This window comes from Somniosus microcephalus, chromosome 11 (genome assembly GCF_052327205.1).
Source record: "Somniosus microcephalus isolate GS21.2 chromosome 11, FLI_Smic_1.0, whole genome shotgun sequence".
NCBI lineage: Eukaryota > Metazoa > Chordata > Chondrichthyes > Squaliformes > Somniosidae > Somniosus > Somniosus microcephalus.
The window spans coordinates 212,430,060-212,451,306 of record NC_140997.1 but is presented as its reverse complement, the minus strand read 5'-3'; the positions used below and the strand labels follow the sequence as shown (position 1 = coordinate 212,451,306).

The following is a 21,247-nucleotide window of genomic DNA, read 5'->3' as shown; positions in this document are numbered from 1 at the left end:
TTAGTGATTAAAATTGATGTGCCTTCAATAACCACAAAACTAGAAGTTATAGACTTTAACAAGTTGGCTTTTAAATCACTAAGATCAGAGCTAACATCTCAACACGCCGACTGGCTCGCAGGAATGAGTCATACAGATCCTGGGATCTTTATGTAAGAGAAGTCAGGGGCGGAGCCAAGAGCCAAGACCTGGAACCTTCCAGGTTAGTCAGGAAAGAGGAAGTGAAACTATACACAGTGGGGGAGGGTAATATACATGAGTGCAACACGAATACAGGCAAGAACGAATACAGGCAAGACAAACAGATTTCATTACAACTACGTTAAAGGCACTATATAAATACAAGTTGTTATTGAGTGATTCAGGCATTATAAACGGAGATTACATTTTACCTTGAAATTATTTTCTTCTATCCGTTTGTGTTAGTTCCTTCAACCAACACCTAAAACCAATTATCTGGTCATTTATTTCATTGCTGTTTGTGGGATTTTGCTGTGCGCAAATTGGCTGCTGCATTTCCCTACATTACAACAGTGACTACACTTCAAAAGTCATTCAGTGGCTGAGAAGCGCTTTGGGAGGTCCTGAGATTGTGAGTGGCACTATATAAATGCAAGTCTTTCTTTTGCTGCCCCCAAATCTTGACATTCTTTATCAGCTGCCCTGGTTATTATGATGTAGCCATGGAATAGCAACACATGATAGGAAGACAATGAGAACATTTCCTCAGTATATCATGAGGTTGACCATTATCTTGTGTGTATGTAACAGTAACATTTTAACTTCTACTTTTTGTTTTCTGATTTGTAAAGAGCGTCCGGAAGAAAAATGGAGACATTTAAAGTGTCAGTAAATATTGGACCAACTAAAAAAGTCACATTTGAACTAACTTATGAAGAATTATTAAAACGTAACCTGGGGAAATATGAGATGAACATCAGAGTAAAACCCAAGCAGCTTGTCAATCATTTCCAGGTATATTTCTAAAGTAGCAACATTACTAATATATTTTAGTTTTGGCTGTGTTTGATTTTCCCAGTTGATGATGATTAAATTCTATTACATTTTGAATTGCTGTTTCCAGATTGATGTACATGTTTTTGAACCACAAGGCATTACCTTCCTGGATGTTGATGCAAAGTTCCTAATAAATAATCTGACTTCAATTGTGAAAAAGACTCTTACTGCAACAAGGGTATGCGACTTTGTACATATTTTTTGTTTAAATAAAAGCTTTACTGGAACAATAACCGGATAAATTAACATTGAGTCACTGCTTCATTCAGGCGCACGTTACCTTCAAACCAACGCTTGAGCAACAGCGCAAGTGTCCCGATTGTCATGAAACAATTCTGGATGGAGACTTCATCATACAGTATGATGTCAATAGAGACCTGTCTGCTGGCAGTGTTCAGGTAATTGAAGATTATACTTAAAATGCAAGTCTCTGATGACTCTGATGATTTATTCTGATGGTTTTTGATTTTAAATTTTTTCAGATTGTAAATGGATATTTTGTGCATCATTTTGCACCTGCTAATCTATCCAGAATTCCTAAAAATGTAATCTTTGTGATAGACCACAGCGGATCTATGTCGGGGAATAAAATGCGCCAGGTAAGAAATCTTTTTTGGTGCGGGAGGGAAGGATGGGAATCCCTCTGTTTTTCTCCCTCTCTTCTTCCCAGGTCTTACATAACCTGCACCCAAAAGAGTGACTGACTTGATTCACACATCCAGAAATATGAGAAAGAAGAAAAAAGCTTTCATTTATATAGCAGCTTTCACGACCTCAGGACGTCCCAAAGTGCTTTACAGCCATTGAAGTTTTTGAAATCACTGTTGTAATGTAGGAAACGCGGCAGCCAATTTCCACACAGGATGGTCCCACAAACAGCAGTGTGATAATAACCAGATAATCTGTTTGTGATAAAAACAGAAAATACTGGAAATACTCAGCAGGTCAGGCAGCATCTGTGGGGAGAGAAACAGAGTTAATGGCCGGAATTTTCACAGGAAAAAACAGGTGGGTTGGAGGTGGGCAGGGGGAGGGGGGTGAAGTGAAAGTTGGAAAAATCTAAAACCCGATCCCAACCCGCCTCCAGCCCTCCCACTTTCACCTTTTACTCAGGTGGGACGGGGGGGAGGCGCGGGCAGACAATCCGCTGCCAGGAGGCGGGTTGGCCTTTTAAATATTAGAATGAGGCCTGAAGCCTCTACTTTAACATGCTGTGCAGGATTAACTGCAGGCAGTCAGGGATCCAGGGGCTCGGGATTCCCAGTAGCTGCAACGAGGGGCCACAGCTTCGGGGAGCAATCATTGTGGGCCGGGAGGACCAGGAGTGCTTCCTCCCGGCCCCCCAAGCTCCCCCACTAGCTGACTGCACACCCCGGGGCTGGGGTTCGGACCTCCCCAGGGATTGGACTCCCTGCCCCCAGGATTGGAACACACCCGGGGATCGCCACTCAGCCCCGGGGTCGGGGATCGGACTCACCCCAGGGTCGATCTCACCCCCTGGGGTCGAGGATCGGACGCCCCTGGAGATCGCGACTCATCCCCAGAGTCGGGGATTGGATTCCCCCGCCCCCCCCGCCCCCCACCATGGTTATCACGACTCAGACCCGGGTCGGGGAGTGCCCCCCCGGGATCGGATCCCCCACCATCCTGGGCCCAGTATTTACCTGGTCCCGCAGCCTCCTGATCTGCGTTCTCTGCCCGACTGGAAGCCAGACTGTCGATCAGGTTGGCTTCCTGGCTGGGAACCTGCCCTTTACGTCGCACGTACGCTGTTGGGTTAAAACTCCATGGCATGCCAAACCCGAACTTCCGGGTTTCCTGCCTTCTCTCGGGTCCCCACACACCGTGCGGGTGGGAAATGGGAAAATCCCAGCCAACATTTCAGGTCTATGACCTTTCATCAGAACTGGAAACGTTACGTACAGATGGAACAGGTTTTAAGCTAGTACAGAGGCAGAGAAAGGGGGAGGGGAGCAAAGAACATAAGGGAAGGTCTGTGATAGGATGGAAGGCAGGAGAGATTGAATGACAAAAGGGATGATGGTGCAAGGCAAAAGAAGATGTTAATGGGACAAGTAAAGAAACAAAAGATGGGTCTAGAAGAGGTGTAAATGAGAATAGCAAAATCAGCGACAGCTGTCTGTAAAATTGGGGGCAGATGTACTTGCTTGAAACCTGTTACATCTGTAACATTTTCCAGTTCTGATGAAAGGTCATCAACCTGAAACATTGGGGTCGATTTTCATTAAGCTGTCGGGAAGGAGGCGGGACTACAACTTTCGGGTTTTAGTCCCGCCTACATCTACGTCCGGCCAATCCACACGATTTTCCCTTGATTGACCTTGTTGAGCCCGCCCAGCGGGCTCAGCAGGCCAATTAAGGGCCACCCGGCAACAGGGGACGTCACAGACTGAAATTTCATCTGTCAAGAGGTCTTGACAGATGAAATATCAGTGTTTCACAGCTGTTTGAAGCTGTCAAACACTGACAGTCTGACTTCTAACCCGAGTCCTTCTACACAGACTCAGTTAGAACTCACACCGGCACTAAAAGCTGAAGGCTGTCACTTTTGACAGATCGCAGCCATTCAGCTTTCAGTGCCAGCTGAGTGATGGACTCCCGACGCCTACAGGAAGAAAGGCTGTTAAGGTAAGTACAGGTAATTTAAACTACTTTACACACTTTAGACACACCAAACACACTTACCTTTGCACTCATGCACCCATCACTCACCTGAACACCGACATCGCGACCCCTCCAAGTCCTTCAACCCGACGGCCCGCCTGCTCTAACCTGACGTGGTTTGGAGCCGTCAGGAATCCCACACGACACCCCTCAAAATAGGGATTAGGCTAAAAACTGCCTGTTAACTACCTGTTAACAGGCAGTTAATTGGCACTAATCCCTTCCCACCTCGGGTCAGCGGGTCCCAGTGCGGGGCGGGTACCCGCCTCCTCTGAAACTTATGTGGAGGCGGGTTTTGGGCGGGATGGTGTCGGAACCCCCAAATTCGGGATTTGTGCCCCCCGCCTGCCTCATGGCACACTGAAAATCTAGGCCATTAACTCTGTTTTTCTCTCCACAGATGCTGCCTGACCTGCTGAGTATTTTCAGCATTTTCGTTTCTATTTCAGATATCCAGCATCTGCAGTATTTTGCTTTTGTATCTGTTTTAGTCTTCTTTTTTCGTATGGTAGTAAGCAAAGCAAATCAAATGTCAATATCTAAGTCAGATATCCAGGCCAAAGCTTCCTGTGTAACAGCGTGGACATCTTGTAGGCTGCGTAGAAATTTCCTCTGAGGGCAGTGCTCAATGATGTGCTCCAGGGTCTGATTAGGAGTGCCTCAGTCGCATGATGGGGATGCTTTAATCTTCCATCTATGGAGAAGGTGGCAGCATCTACCATGACCAGTTGAGGCAGTTGATGGCTGTCCACTGTTTGCGAGGAAGGTTTAATCCTTCAGGTTGTACTCTGGGGTCCTCCATAAGGAATCCATTCGGTATGTCACAGTTCTTCCAAGCATTTTGCCATCGGTCATCAAGGCCGAGGGGCGTTCGCTGAAGGGCTTCCACGACACATCAAAATGGCCTTCCAGATTTGAGACGGGTTGGTGGTAGGTAGTATTCTTTGGAGACTGCATATTCGCGTTGTAGGTGTGGTGATGCGATGTTTGCAAGCACGGGCAGCCAAAGTGTTGCTGTCAATAAAAGCGTACGAGTGATAATTTTCATGGTAGAATTCAGCTGGACATCAACGGATTTAACATGCGGGCTTCAGAGCCATGCTGGAGAGCAGTACTCCGCTGTAGAGTACACCAGGGCGAGTGCTGCCATATGGAGGGTTTGTGCGTCTGCTCCCCATTCTGGATCAAGTTGACCCTACTCTTTAGTTTCTTCCCAAGGTTCTGGAGATGCTGTCTATATGACAGAGTGGGATTTTGGTATGGTTTACATCTGCTCCACAAAAGACTTTCAAAGCTTGGATTGCTTGATGGGTGTTGAGGTAGAATGTTGAGGTGACAGTCTTTTGGGGGTTTGGCCAAAGTCGCCATCGGCGGAAGTAGGCCTCCATCCTCTGTAAATCACTGGTTAGGGTTTCCTTGGTGACGGACAGATTCATGTTTTGCGTGGCCAAGGCAATGTCATCAACGTATACGAACTTGTGAGACTCTGTTTCGGGCAGGTCACTGGTGTAAACGTAGTAATAACATGGGTGCCAGGACAGAATCCTGTGGGAGTGCGTTGTTCAATGTCCTATATCTGCTCTTCTGGGTACCAGGGTACACACGGAAGCGGCGGTTGATAAGCATAGAGTTGAGAAGATGGATTATTGTTCTGCAGGGTAAAATGGTGGAGAGTTTGAAAAGCAGTCCATTCACCGTCATTCGGTACCTCCCTTCAGCATCTGATGTGCTTTTTGGTGGCATGGAGGATTGAGTCTGTCTACCCGACTTCTGTGGCACACTGCTTTGGTGCTTCAGTGCACTGCTCCAGCAGTAAGGAAACACTATTGATAACAAGCGTGCCATCAGGTAATTGATTATCAGTCAATAGGGCCAGAAACACTGATTAATTCAGTCCAGCATGTGAATTTCCACTGATAGACAGAGAGCACAGACGCATCTTCGCTTTGGATCAATAGGAAATGATGGATGCTATTCACTCTAACCTAACAAAGAGTGTATGCAGATGTCTTGCTAGATTAAATACAGACTACAACATGTTGTACTCCTATGTTCTTAAATTGATATTGTTAATAAAGCAATATTTGACTTATAAATTTATAGGACAGATAATCAGCCCCATTGGACAATTGGCCACTAGACGCCTGCAAAAATGTGAGGCACAAAGTACAGATGGCCCTACATTAAGAGACGGTCGCTTAGGAGCAAAGCTATATTTTGATGGTTATCTCACCCCGCCCCCCCTGCACAACATGCAGACAAACATTCTTGAAACAAGGCAGAAATGCTGGAAATACGCAGCATCTGTAAAAAACAGACAAGCTAATGTTTTGGGTGTAACCCTTCATCTGACAAACATTTTGTTCATTTCATGAATATAGCATCATCGATTTAGTATGAATCTCTTGCAAATGTTGCTGTAACACAGAGTTAAATTCTACATTGCTACTTCGGATTTAAGGAGCAATTAACAACAACAATTTCTACAGTTCCCACAGTGTGCTTCTTAAATCTACTTGAGTGCAAGTGAATTTTAAATATTTGGTCAAAGTTGCTGGTGCACCCTCTTATTCATTGGGTGTTTGTCTGTGATTCATAAGGGCCATCTTCATGGCACAGCAACATGTCGAGAAAATGGCATCAAAGCCCGTTGTGCACAGCAGTTAATGTGATTGTTAAAGTTCACACTCTTAAGTTACAGTTGCTAACTGATGTTTCATCCCTTCCAGACAAAGGAAGCTCTTATCAAAATTTTAGATGATATGGACACAAAGGATCATTTTGCAATTATTATCTTTGATGATCATTTTGAAACATGGAGAAATTCCATATTTCAAGCAACTCCAGACAATGTGGCTGAAGCTAAAACATTTGTGCAAACCATTTTGGCCAGAGGAGGTAAAGATTACTGTTTTCATCAGTAAAAAGAGAGAATTTATTGTACTATACTTTTCAAGTCGGTTAATGGGGAAGGTAAATATCAGGGAATACTTAGGGGGGAATTTTAACCCCCAAAAATCGGGTTGTTTGGGGTCAGGTGAGAAGTAAAAGTTTAAAAAGTCTGAATCTCGACCCTACCCCACCACCAACCTGCCCACTTCTGGTTTTAATGGAGGCGGAACGGGGGGTGGGGGGCAGGCAGCCAACCCGCTCCCGGGTCTCCCATTTAAATATTAGAATGAGGCTGGCGTGCCTCGGATTTAACCACCATTTTAAATTTAACTGCAGCTGGTTGGGTTTTGCAGGCCTTATGAAACCCGCCAGCCAAAGTAAGGTGAGGACTGCAGGATCCAGGAGTTAAGTGCCTTTAAAATTACCTCCTGGATCCAGCATCCATGCCTAACCAACCCCCCGTGATAGGAGACCCCCCCACACCCCGCCGAGGCCTCCGATTCACCCCCCAGGTCTTCAATCATCCCACATGAGGCCACCACCCACCCCCATGCTCCTGGCCCCCCCGATCTGCTGCTCCCGGCCCCCTCCGCTGCTCCTGCCCTCCCCCCACCTAACCGATCTGCTGCTCCCGTCCCCCGCAATGTGTTCTAGACCCACTGTTCTCCTGGGTTTCTTGACCACCTCCGAGCAGCCCCCAACCGCCCCCCCCCACTGCTCCCAACCCGCCTCCCGATTAAAATTCAGGCCGTATTCCTCAAAGTTTAGCTGCATTTTTCTCTACAAGAAAATTATACTCTTAATTATTTCTATTCTTTTAAATACCAATGTATCACAATGGAAAGAAAGAAGAAAAAACTTTAAATAGCACTTTTCACATCCTCAGGATGTCCCAAAGCACTTCTCGGCCAATAAATTACTGTTGAGGTGTAGTCACTGTTGTTATGTAGGCAAATGCAGCAGACAATTTACACACAGCAAGGTCCCACCAACAGCAATGAGATAAATGACCAGTCAGTCTGTTTTTGGTGGTGTGGGTTGAAGGACAAATGTTGATCATGCCTTTGAGAGAACTCCCTGCTCTTCTTCAAAAAGTGCCATGGGATCTTTTACATCCAGCAGAACAGGCAGAGTTCTGGTCTGGGGCTTGAACACACAACAGTTTGACTGAGGCAAGAGTACTACTACTGAGCCAAGCTGACAGTACATTGGAGTGCATTTTCCATGTTGTATTTTAAAAACTAGCGCCTAGAAACTTGTTGGCGCTGCGCCTGCTTTACAGGTGTGAAACAGGCACGTAACCATCCAATATGGTGTGTGGCTTGAGCATGCTCATTCTGTGCTGGAGGTGCACTACCCACCATAATGGATCAGAAACATCTGTAGACATCCAGGACGCACTGGAAGTATTTAAAACGCTTATTAATATATTTAAATAAGCATCCTACACTTGTTGTACTACCCTTTTGTGAAATTGGTCTGTCCTAGAGCTTGACTCACCACGTGATAAACATACTCAGCAACTTTGACGCTAACAGACAGCATGGACCCTTCCACAGAGCTATTTAAAGAGCTCATCCACTATACACAGGTTCATTGCGGGTTTGTCCTTCTAGGCTGCTGGTTAACTTCTGGGTATTTTTGGCCTATTTTCTGACTTCTACAACTGATTTCTGAATTCTCCCAAGAAGTTTCTGCTGGTGCTGGGCTGCTTTTGGCTGCCTTCAAATCAGTTTCGCAGCAGTCATGAGTGGTCTGGTAGGTCTGCCTCTGGGGCTAGAGGATGAGGGGGAGCAGCCAAGAAAACTGGAGCGAGCAGGAGCAGTGAGCAGAAGAGGGAGGAGGTGGTGGAGGGCACTGCGCAAGAGGCCATACCCACAGCTGGTCTTCAGGGAGTACTTCTCCAGCTTAACTTCACTGAGGAGCAATGTGTCAGGCGCCTTCGCTTCACAAAGGAGACTGTCACCAGGCTAAGGCACCTGCTGCAACCACAAGTTGAGCCTCGAACCAAGGCATGCAGAGCACTGCCTGTGGCTGTCAAGGTCACTGTGGCTGTTAGCTTTTATGAAACAGGCAGCGTTCAGGCTGCAGCAGGTAACATTAGCGACATCACTTAGTCTGCTTTTCACCGTTGTATCCGGGAGGTCACCAGCGCTCTCTACGCCAGGAGGAACAGCTACACCTCTTTCCCAATGCACAGAGCAAAGCATGATGAGAGAACACTAAGCTTCTCCTGCATTGCAGGCTTCCCTCGAGTGCAAGGTGTCATAGACTGCACCCACATTGCCTTGCATTCTCCCCATCAACAGCCTGGTATCTTTATGAATGGAAAGGGGTTCCACTCCCTCAATGTCTAGCTGGTTTGTGACCACGGGCAGCACATCATGTAAGTTTGTGCCCAGTTTCCTAGCAGTAGTCATGATTCATTCACCCTGTTCCTCGACCACCTTTATTCCAACCAGGCCGTCGGGTCACAAGCTGGCTACTGGGTGACAAGGCCTATTGCCTTCAGACATGAAGGACACTTCAGATAGCTGTGGTGGGCAACCTTGGCAGAGGTGTATCTACATTTTCAGCAGTTGAAATGAAAGGGACGGACGAGGGTTAGCTTTAAGTGTGAAGGGTGAGCAGAGTTAGAAGTGGCTGCAGCTTGCCCTGCAGAGTGTGTATGGAGAGATGGAAGTAAAAAGGGAAAAAGTGGATAAGGTGTGAAGAAAACCTGCATGACGTTTCCTCCAGCGCCGTCACTCATTATGGCCATGTTCGTATGACTCTCCCCCTGCCCATGATGGCCAACACGTTTTCTTCCGCAGGGTGGAGGATAAGCAGGTGGGCTCGGCCTTCTCCGATTGCAGGCTCCTGTCGCAAGCTGTGCACAACCTTCTCCTGCAAGAAAGAATTAGGGGGAAGAAATTGAGTCGCGCCCCCTTTGGGGCGCTAACTTCACCGGGGCGCTACTTTTAGCGCCCTGGAAAAATTAGCGCCCCCGCAGCCGAAATTGAGTGGTAGCGCCCCAAGAGGGAAACGGGGCATTACTGGAAGCGCCCCGCCTCCCTCTTGGGGCGCTGCGAGGGAATGTCGCAGGCTTTCCTCCCCTTCTTAAAGGGGAGGGGCCTTGCGCAGCACGACCTGGGGCCCAGCTGGGTCACCGGGGATCGGATTGCCAGCAAAAGAGCCCGGCACTCAAGAGGAGTGCCGGGCTCATGGAGCGCAGCCGGCACTCCGCGGGGGGGGGGGTGCGGGTCAGAAGGCCGGGGACGGGAGCGGAGGCATGTGCTGGCAGGCAGCAGGCAACAAAAATGGCCGCCCGGCACCTCGCTTTTAAATAGCGCCGCCCCGGCTACAGGTAGGCCCCCCTGACTCCGTTGGACATAGCGTCCTCCGGTAAGTCAGGGGCGATACCGAAGATCGCGGCCGGGGCGCGAGCGGGGCGCTGCACACGCCGATGATGTAATCGCCGGTGGCGCAGCGCCGCGGGGCGCTAACGGTTAGCGCCGCCGGTAACCTCCTGCTGAATTTCGCGGGAGGCGTTGGTGGCGCTGCGCCCGGGTGCTAGTTGCTTTATGCCCCTAACGGGAGGCGCAAAGCAACCAACTTTTTCCCTCAGAGTGTCTTAGTGCCATCCATGTGAGGTGTTTAGAAGAAGTTTGTCATGGTCCTATCGTTCATATGTTATGGGTAAGATGTGAGGTCTGGGAAAGTGAGGGTTGCAGTAGTGGTGAGATTAGGAAGTGCAGAGAGAAGGAGGTGAACTGAAGTGTGTTGCAGTGATGGTGGGAGAATGAAGGGAAGCAAGTGAGACGAGAGTTGTTGAGGCGATAGGCAAGATTCTTACCTTGAGAACTCGGATGAGGTCATTGAACTTCTTTTGGCATTGCAGCCATGACCGCCGGACTAACTTCCTCGGCAATCTCTTCCCACTGGCAGTGGAGGTATTTCTGGGAGTGATTTCTGCCCCAAACAGAATCTGTCTCCACCTGTCCAATACCTGGTCCAAGGCCTCCAACGCTGTATCAGAGAATTTGGGTTGCTCTCTCTGGACCTTGGGCAGTCCACTGTCTGCGGGTGGATCAGGGCACTGGCCGATGTGCCCTGATTGGGTGGAGTCTAAGCCTTTGGATGTAGTTGAACTGACAACCCGCTATGCTACACTTTGGAATTTTGTCTCGGGAAAAATTTCTTCATTGCTAAAAACCAGTAGTCAACTGATACTTTAACATCTGAAATTTAGTTGCCCAACTTGTATTTTGGTACCATAGCATGACCAGGTAAAATTCTACCCCAGACTTCAAAATGTTCAAAGACAAGGTGATATTTTCTTTTATTACAGCAACCAATATAAATGATCCTATGCTGGAAGCAGTAAAACTTCTGGACAAGGCCCAACAAGAAAAACAACTGCCTGAAAGAAGTGTCTCCATGATTATTTTGTTAACTGATGGTGATCCAAATACAGGTTAGTAAAAATAAATGTACTATATCTCTGTGTAGTGAATGTGTTTAACTGAACTAAAGCTCAAAACTGGACAGGGAGAAGGTAGGCCTGAGATGGGCAATATCGGGGCTTGTGTTCTGATGCTTCCTTTGCTGCGGAATGAAAAATTCTTTGAAACTTTACTAAATTTCAGAGCCAATACCTTCAGATAATAAAACACAAAAATAAGAATAAAACGTCTAGCCTTCCTTTTAGAAATTGCCAAACCAGAGGGATTGTCCACATTACATATTCAGGACTACATTAGATACCTTCCTGGATACACCAGTGTCACTCACTTTCTTAAGCAGTCTGAGTGCCCACTTTTTATGGAAGTTGATTCCCACTGTCCTAAATCTATTTGTGCATTAGTGGCTCCGAGGAGTGTAACAATTGTCCGTTATGATCTAGACTGGATTCCTGAAAAGAAACAACTTGCATTCATATAGCGTCTTTCATGACCTCAGGACGCCCCAAAGTGCTTTACAGCCAATACATTATTTTTGAAGTTTAGTCACTGCTGTAATGTAGGAAACGTGTCAGCCAATTTCCACACAGAAAGGTTCCAGAAACAGCAGTGTGATAATGATCATATAATCTGTTTTTAGCGATGTTGGTTGAGAGATAAATATTGGCCATGACACCGGTGAGAACTCTTCTGCTCTTCTTCGAAATAGTGCCATGGGATCTTTTACGTCCACCCAAGAGGGTATAATGGGCCAGAAATTTGGGTCCCCACGGGTGAGTACGCTCTGGGTACTCACGTGTAGGGCCAACGAAAGTGTCGGTTTTGTGCATGCACTGTGCATGCGCGGGAAACCGGAACTTCCGTTCCCTTAAAGGAAGGGGTTCACAGGTCGAACGCGTGCACCGGAGAGGCAGCGCGTACGCCTGGAACTTCCGTTTTTTTTTACAGGTTTCTCCGGGAGGGCAAGTCTCCAGCAGCTACGCTTTTAAAAAGCAGTCGCAAGGCCTGCTTTTAACAAGGTAAGTGATGAATTAAGTAAAATTAAAACATTTTTTCCACAGGTATATTATTTTTAAATACTTTAAAGAAAGGTAAGTTTATTTTTAGCCCTGTTAAAAACTGTAAACAATAATTTAAATTTTTGAAAAAAATTAAAATAGTTATTTTATGTAATTTATGGTTATTTTAAAAATGTGATGGTTTTTAAAAAAAATTATTTGAAGTTTTAGTTATGTTTTGGGGCCGAACTCTCTTCATAGATTTGACAGGTCTTCCTGTCAAATCTATGAATAAAGATTCCCTGCTACGATTGGCTCTCCATGGCCCACGTGATCCCAGGGGACGCTTCGAATTAACTGCGCCCCTGGGCTAATCAAGCATTACGCGCCGGCAGTTGGAGCAGACCCAGGATCGGAATCCCACGCGGGCCCACAGCACAACGGTAGGTGCGCTAGGTAAGTGCAGGTCGGGAAGCCTCTGACCCGAATTTCTGGCCCAATGTCTCATTCGAAAGACAGCATCTCCGACAGTGCAGCACTCCCTCAGTACTGCTGAGGTAGTGCACTGTCTGGTTAAACGATGTGCTCAAGTTTGTGGAGTGGGAATTGAACCCATAACCTTCTGACTACTGAGCCACGGCTAACACCTTACACACGTGTACGCCTTCAACTTCTCCAAAGGCAGGCTGTGTTAACACTGGGCGAGGCAAAGTTTGTCTTGAAGCTGTCTTATAATATGGTAGGTAAAGTGTACCGAATAATAAGATTGATGAGTCACTTGATACAATTTCTCCAATATCTGTTTGCGTACTATTACAAAAAAATTCAGCTGTCCAAGAGAAGCTAAACCATTTCTGAAGTATATGTCACATGCAATACCTGTATCAGTGATCAAAGTACTTTAATACAAGACTTAGTCATTCTATAAATAGGACCTAAACTACTGCTAATGTAGCCTCAATTCAAACCTTCTGCCCTTCCTAATAGAACCCCTCATCAAAAATGGCATGACCGAATAATTATTTATTTTGTCTTAGGCTTGTAGCATGTTCCATCTAAGAACTGTGTTCATTAAATGAATGATTCCAAAATAAATTATGTTTGTTTATTTTTATTACAGGAGAATCAAACCCAACAAAAATCCAGAATAATGTTAAAAATGCCGTAAAGGACAGGTACAACGTGTACTGCCTTGGGTTTGGTTTTGACGTTAAGTACAATTTTCTGGAGAAAATGGCACTGGATAATAACGGTGTCGCGCGGCGAATTTATGAGGATTCAGATGCTCCCTTACAGCTCCAGGTACAATGGTTATTAGATGTTTACAGATATTGGCTCACTTACTATGGCCCAGAATTTTCTCAGAGCTGCTCCCACTGCTGCTGTAACTTCACCGTAAGTGCAGCGGAAACCCTGTTGATGTTTGTGAACTGGATTTCCACCGCACTTCCGGCAAAGTTATAATGAGGGAGTGGGAGCATCTCTGAGGAAATTCCCAGAATTTCATTCACCTCTGCCTTGAGTCATTTTGTGTACTGGGTGGTATTAAATGGTATAATAGCTGGTAACTCGTGCCTTGTAAATCTGCTGCTGAGTTGCAGTAAAAACAGTCAGAAACGCTACAGCTGTTTAATCCAATCTTAGTTCCACTTGAGGTGTTGGATATAAAGTCCAATGAACATTAAGGAATTTCCCTTTGACTGATAACAACCACCTGATGAGAATCTCCTGGTTTATTTGGTGATAAAATGAAATTCCAGTTAGGTGCTGAGTTTGCAATGTAAGTTCACCTAGCGCACAGCAGAGGTTATGAGCTAACCAATGGCTCATGATAGTGGCTGTCACCAAATGCAGCATTGTGTCTTTGTACAACTCAAAATAAGATCTCAAAAGTATTAACTGGAAGATGCAAGGACTGTCTGTCCCAATTGCTGATTCAGACCAGTACCTGGAATTCATGTTGGATGCCAAGTTTATGTTGGATGCAGTTCTTTGGCACTGAGGAAGAGGAAAGGATGCTTTAATCTTTTTTGTCTTTCTTTAATGACACCAAATCCCCAAAGTTGGTTATATAAGACATGTCCAAACAGTTCTCCTAGGTATGCACCAGAAGGGCTTCCTTTGGCTCATATGTGAAGTTCAGGACCCAGTTGTCAGACAAACGGGGTAAAAATTGCGTGGAGAGAGGACCTTGGCCTACAATCTGTCGCTCAGTATCCTGCTAAGGGAGTCAGCTTCACACTGGACATGATTCTTTACCAAAACATGAGGAATTGGTGATGAGTAAACCTGCCACACAGTGCTGGACTTGGACATCTAGAACATGAAGGTGGCTGTACAACAAGTTGTCTTAGGTAGGTCATTCTACCATGCTGAATGCAGATCTCTGCATCTAGTTGATGAGGACATTCTGAGGGAATGACAATAATTCGAAGGCATTACCTGGAGGCTCAGAATGAGGTGATGTGCTCTAATGTCCAGCGCTTGCTGCCTATAGTGATTGGGCTGCAGAGTGCTAACCAGTTCCTATTGAGTCGCTGCTTTTTCATCTGATTGAGTCGCTGTTTAATGGCATATGGTGTGTGATTGTGCTGTTAGGAGATTTGGAAAAGCACTCCCCTACGGTACGGTGGATCATGCTGCTTAGCATGCCATTTGTAAGTAGTTCCTGATATCAGTTGTCTGCCTAGCATAGGCTCCAACCTGTGCTTGTCAGTTGCTGGATAACTAACTAGTGACTACCTAAACAAAGATAGTCTGTCTGTCTCCTACTCATTTACCTGGTTGGTGCTCCCCACTTTCTGTATTCTGGTTTCATGTGGTGCTCTCCACTTCTGGCCTGCTCTACTACCATCTGCTGTCCTTCCAAAAATCTCCAAATTTGCAGATGACACAAAGCTGGGTGGGAGGGTATGCTGTGAGGAGGATGTCGTGAAACTCCAGTACGATTTGGACAAGCAAATGCACTATAATGTGGATAAATGTGAGGTTATCCACTTTGGTGGCAAAAACAAGAAGGCAGATTATTATTTGAATGGCAATAGATTGGGAGAAGGGGAAGTGCAACGAGACCTGGGTGTTCTTGTACACCAGTCGCTGAAGGTAAGCATGCAGGTGCAGCAAGCGGTTAAGAAGGCAAATGGTATGTTGGCCTTCGTAGCAAGAGGGTTCGAGTACAGGAACAAGGGTGTCCTGCTGCAGTTGTACAGGGCCTTGGTGAGACCGCACCTTGAGTATTGTGTGCAGTTTTGGTCGCCTTATCTGAGGAAGGATGTTCTTGCCATGGAAGGAGTGCAGCAAAGATTCACCAGGCCGATACCTGGGATGGCAGGAATGACGTCCGAGGAGAGATTGTGTCGATTGGGCTTATACTCACTGGAGTTTAGAAGATTGAGAGGGGATCTCATCGAAACCTATAAAATTCTGTCAGGCTTGGACAGACTAGATGCAGGAAGGATGTTCCCAGGGAGTCCAGAACTAGGGGTCATGGTCTAAGGATACAGGGTAAGCCATTTAGGACTGAGATGAGGAGGAATTTCTTCACCCAGAGAGTGGAGAACCTGTGGAATTCTCTGCCACAGAGGGCGGTGGAGGCCAGTTCATTAAATATATTCAAGAAGGAGTTGGATATATTTCTTAAGGCTAAAGGGATCAAGGGATATGGGGAGAAGGCAGGGACAGGGTACTGAATTTGGATGATCAGCCATGATCTCATTGAATGGCGGAGCAGGCTCGAGGGGCCGAATGGCCTACTCCTGCTCCTATCTTCTATGTTTCTATGTTTCTGTCATCCAACCCAACCTGATTTGCTCCACCATTGCTCACTCCACTGCCGCCTCTGTGATCTCCTGCACTGTCCACTCTCTAAAGTTGGCTCTACAGATTATTACAATGTTTTGAACTTCCCAATCCCTGAGAATTGGTAAAAGATGCTCTCTGGTTGGTGGAAAAAAGCTGTTCATTCATTGGTCCAATTCTACCAGTGAGAAGTCTTTTCCAATCCTCTTGGCCCGGAAAGTTCAAAAGGTTGAAGCCAACAATAAAAAAAACATGCACACAAATAGAAAACATCCAATCTGAGGATTAAAATGCTGGATAATAAGAATTCACTGCTCGGGTCTACAACTCTCCTGTTTTCTGGGGTCATATTGTGCTATTCCTATGTGCTAACAATTATACATTCCTTTACTACCTGAGAGAAAGACAGACCGAGATACTGAACTCAATTATACTCCTCTGAGACATTCATCACATTGAGCTATTGTTCTGTTGCCTTCTAATATCTGGTTGTCAAAAACATTCGGATATAACATACCAAGGAAGCTGTGAGTGTTCAGCTGAGGTACAGTGATAAAAAGTGCTCGAGTTGGTCGGCTAAAGTATTTATCATTACTTTGCCACGGGGATGGTACTATGATTGATTTTTGGTGTGACTATCCATGACTTCTTCAAAATGATTCCCCAGTGGACAGATTAAACGTACTGTCTGGCTGCTGGGCTTTTGTGGAAGCCTTTTGGGATTCAGGTGGCCTTGAACTTCCTTGTGCTGATTCAGCCATGTTTAGTACTGCTATGGCTGGCTGATTCTGCACACTTTCTGGAACATCTACTGTCGTTTGGGTGCTCTTCTTTGAATAATACCATATTACATCCACCTGAACAGACAGATCAGGCTTCAATTTTACATCTTGGCTGAAAGATAAGTCTAAATTCAGGACTTTGAACCAGACTTCCTCTATGTTACTTTAATAATGGTGTAGTCTCATCCAGGATTTCCCTTCCTTGAGTTAACGTTTTTTTGCTGTCCTTGTTGTTGTATTTTCTCAGACACAAATACACAGAGAAGAAAGAGATTCAACCCCTGGCAGCCATTCAGAACATATATCAAAATAAATAAGCAATGAAAAATTTCATATGTAAAGTGTACTTGTCACACACGCACTATACAGCTACTATACTGTTAGAAGAATTTGCTGCAAAAAGCCCTTTATAACATTTCAGTGTCATCTGCAAACTTTTAAATGATGCCCTATACCCAGGTCATTAATATAGATCAAAAAGAGCAGGGGGACACCTCTGCACACATCCCACCAGTCTGAAAAACAACCGTTCACCACTACTCTCTGCTTTCTGTCCCATAGCCAATTTTGTATCCATGCAGCCACTGCCCCTTTAATCCCATGGGCTTTAATTTTGCTAACATGTCTATTATGTGGTACTTTATCAAACGCCTGTTGAAAGCCCATATATACATCAACCACACTACCCTCATTCCCCTATCTGTTACTTCATCAAAGAACTCAATGAGGTTTGTCAAAAATGATTTGCCTTTAACTAATCCGTGCTGGCTTTCATTTATTAACCCAATATTTTTTCCATGTCTCTACTGACGTTAGGCTGATTGGGCTGTAATTGCTGGGTTTATCCCTCTCCCCTTTTTTGAACAGCTGTGTAACATTTGCAATCCTCCAGCAGCACTAAGATGGATTGTAAAGATTGTGGCCACAGCCTCTGCAATTTCTACCCTTATTTCCCTCAGCAGCCTAAGATACATTCCATCCACACTGGGTGATGTAGTGTATGTAACCGTTCTACCTTTAAGAGAACTATTGTATGTAACCGTCCACCTTTAAGAGAACTATTTTAGGTGTTGCAGTACTTTATCTTGGCTGCTGTATACTGTAATACCGGGAGTGACCACACCGGTATATAAGTGCTGTGTAAGGATTTATTGGGCAGATTCGCCCTGACCTTCGAATAGTAAAGTCCTGTTAAAGTTACTCTTGTAGTCTGTGTATTAATTCACCATATAACCCACAGACTTTACAGTGGCGACGGGTTCGATCTTACCCTGCGGCAGCGACACACCCGAAGCAGTTAACGAGCGTTGAGAAGAGGCACCCGCCCTCGTCGTTCTGCTGAGAGAAGACTCGAGTCTGCAGAGCAAGGAAGAAGGAAGGATTCAGACACGAAGCCTTCCATCAGCAACAGGCTGTTATTGTCCCTTCTGCCACGGTGGTGAGTGAGCCGATCAGCCAAGAGAAGCAAGTCGGCCACGTTGACTGTGAGTAGGGGGAAAATAAAAAGAAACGGAGGATAAGGGCGGTGAACTCGACCACGGTCGGGGGAAAGGAGCCGGACAGAAGTCGGGCCCAGAGGCGCTGAGACTGGGGCAGCGTAGGGCACGGAAGCCGCGGTACAAGCGGGAACGCAGCCGGTGTGAGAGACCGGGCTACAAGCGGGAACGCAGCCGGTGTGAGAGACCGGGCTACAAGTGGGCTGGGAGACGCAACAGCGTCGTGAGACAGCTAGACCGCGACCGGCGAAAAAGGCCGGGCAGCTACCGAGGCCACGAGGTGCTGCGACCGGGATCGTAAGGCGCGGGAAGATATAAAAATAAATAAAACCGCGGAGAACTCAGCCGCAGCCGGGGGAGGAAAGGACCGGACTGCGAGAGGGCTGGGAGGCGCGATTGGAAGCCGCTGAGGGAGAGACAGAGCCCGAGTGAAGGGGGAACGGGACCGAGCAAGGGAGACCGAGCGAGATTCCGCCCAGCGGCTGGAACTGTTCGCCGCCAACGGGTTGTCCCCAGCGCCGGTTGCCGGCCGAGAAAAGGGAACAAGGAACGCACTGAAGCCGGCGCGCAGGCTGCGAACTCCGAAAGCCAGCGGTCGTAGCCCGAAGGAAAGCTTACCCCTCCCGCCAGGGGAAGAAACGCGGGAAGCCACCAGTAGGCGGGGGAGAAGACAGAAGCGGGAAACCGCCATTTTGAAAGTGGGCGGGGAAGAAGACAAGCGCGGGAAACCGCCATTTTTGGAAAAAAAAAGTAACGAACAAATTCGTTGTGGTTTCTCAAAAAGATAGTGAAGATGCCTAAGCATGGTAACATCAACAACTTCGATTCCGAGGTGGAAGATTGGGCCACGTACGTAGAACGCATCGAGATATATTGTGAGGCCAATAAAATAGCAGATGATGATAAAGCTCTCACCTTATTAAACGCAATGGGGGCGAAGACATACGGGCTATTGAAGCATCTTCTATCACCAGCTAAACCGGCGGATCAGGCTTTCGCTGATATTGTTGCTGTCCTGAAGGATCATTTGAACCCCACACCGCTGATGTTGGCGGAACGATTCAAATTTTATGCGAGAACGCAACGGAAAGAGGAAAGCAACGCGGAATACTTGGTCGAACTGCGTAGACTAGCGAAATACTGCCAGTTTGGGGAAAATCTGACAGAGGCATTGAGAGACAAGTTCGTGTGCGGGTTGTCGAAGGAAGGAACACAAAAGCGACTGCTCGAAGAGAACGATCTTACACTTGACAAGGCTGTCCTTATTGCAGCATCACACGAAGCAGCCGCGAGAGGCACTGCGGAAATGCAGCTGAAGGCAGTGGTACTCAGCGTGGATCAAATGACTTCGGGTACAACAAAATGTTATCGTTGTGGGAAGACAACACACGACCAGAACCAATGCTGGTTTAAAAACCAGGAATGTAGAAAATGTGGCAAGCTTGGTCACATAGCTAAAGTATGCCGGTCAGGAAAGAAGACCAACAACAGAAAAAAGTCACCGCAGGAAAAGTACAGCAAGGTACACAAGGTGGCTGAGAAGAGTTCAGATGAACAGAATTCGGATTCAGACCCGAACGGCCAGGAACTGGGTAGTCTGAGAATTTACAATGTGAGTAAGGAAGCTGACCTACAAACTAAAAGTAGCCGGAGTCCAAGTGAAAATGGAATTGGACACAGGATCAGCCCTATCAGTCATAAATCGAAGGGATTACAACCGGCTATTCTCACATATACCCTTGAGAGATACCAAGATCGTATTGCAGACATACACGGGGCATAAAGTATACCCCATGGGAAAGATACAAGTCAAGGTGAGAGACAGGGGCAAAGAACACCAAGGAATGGACTTATATGTACTACCTGAGGGAGGTCCACCACTTCTGGGACGGGAGTGGATCAGGGAAATAAACATGGAATGGCACTACCTAAAAGCAATAACGAGTGAGAACTCGGTGAAGACAATCAGCTCAGACTCTGAAACGGATGACGACAAGACCAGCCCAGGTGCGAAAGACAAGTCTAAAATGGACTTGCTGACTAAGGTTGGAAAAACAAAGGAGTGCATAAATACTAATGCTTCAAAGGAGAACAAAGTTTCAGAACAGAATTCCACTGAACAACAACAACATAGTTTGGCAGAGAATTCTGAGTCTGTCCAGTTTACAGACATGCACAAGTCTGAGGAACACCGGGCTCGAACTCAACTCCATTTCAAATTACAACAGCAATTAGAACAATTGAGTTGCCGTCTCGAGCAAGAGATAAAAGCAATGAAAACGTTCTTTGACACAGAGTGGGAGAATCTGGAAAGACAACAGAAACAGCTGAGGGAGAAAAGGGAGCAGGAGCACACAAACCGTCTGCGCAAGGAGGCCAAACGAATCAAAGCTGATTCGGTTTCTGAAGGTGCGTGCTCTAATCTGGTGGAGCAAGATGTTCAGCAACTGAAGGCGCTTGTTAGCAGATTGCAGGCAGAAAAGGCTGAGTTGGTCGCCATGAATTCCGAGCTCCTACTGAAGTTGGGTGCAGCATCACCGGACGATTCATTTGTGGAAATTCGAATGGTGGAGGCTGCGGATGATGGCGAAGTAGAAACAGCAAAGGAGCCCCAGGGCAAGGTTATAAACAGCCCTGCAGCTACTGGGAAACGGATAAGGTCAGAAGAGTCAACGGTCAGCCAACTCCTTTATATGCTGAGGGACAAGACTCTGAAATGGGAACAATTTGGACATGAGTCTAAATCTTCAAAGGAGAGGGGTTTGGAGCTCCCAAAAGTTATTGGAATAGCTGAGGTTGCAACACAGACTGAGAAGATGGCAGCAGAGCAAACCTTGGATGCCAAAAGTACGCTGATTCACGTCAATGTTGAACAACAGAATGCTGAAACAGCTGCTCCAGTAGAGGGATTGAATAATACAATCAATCAATCTCCCAATGAAGTTGAAGTATTGAAATCACGAATGAGGTCATTAGTAAAAGACTTGCAGGAAGCCCAGAAAAAGCTGGATGAAACTGAACGCATGAAGAAGTCTCTTCAGGAAAGATGTCTGGATTTGGAACAAAAGCTGGCTAACGTCCAGCTGGGTATGGAGGAAATAGAAGACCCTCTCGCTGGCCTAGCTCAGGACGACACC

At 46.4% G+C, this 21,247-nt stretch overlaps 1 protein-coding gene across 7 annotated transcripts in view; it reads left to right on the top strand.

Annotated features, from left to right (window-relative positions):
• LOC147111196 (inter-alpha-trypsin inhibitor heavy chain H3-like) overlaps positions 1-21,247 on the top strand; it is a 137,013-nt gene that overhangs the window by 15,710 nt on the left and 100,056 nt on the right. For all 7 annotated transcript variants that reach the window (XM_086001856.1, XM_086001854.1, XM_086001853.1 and 4 more), the window contains exons 5-11: positions 813-975; positions 1,085-1,195; positions 1,287-1,415; positions 1,500-1,616; positions 6,432-6,600; positions 10,925-11,050; positions 13,155-13,336. In XM_086001856.1, the coding sequence (XP_085857982.1) occupies positions 813-975; positions 1,085-1,195; positions 1,287-1,415; positions 1,500-1,616; positions 6,432-6,600; positions 10,925-11,050; positions 13,155-13,336 (997 nt within the window). The remainder of the gene's footprint in view (positions 1-812; positions 976-1,084; positions 1,196-1,286; positions 1,416-1,499; positions 1,617-6,431; positions 6,601-10,924; positions 11,051-13,154; positions 13,337-21,247) is intronic.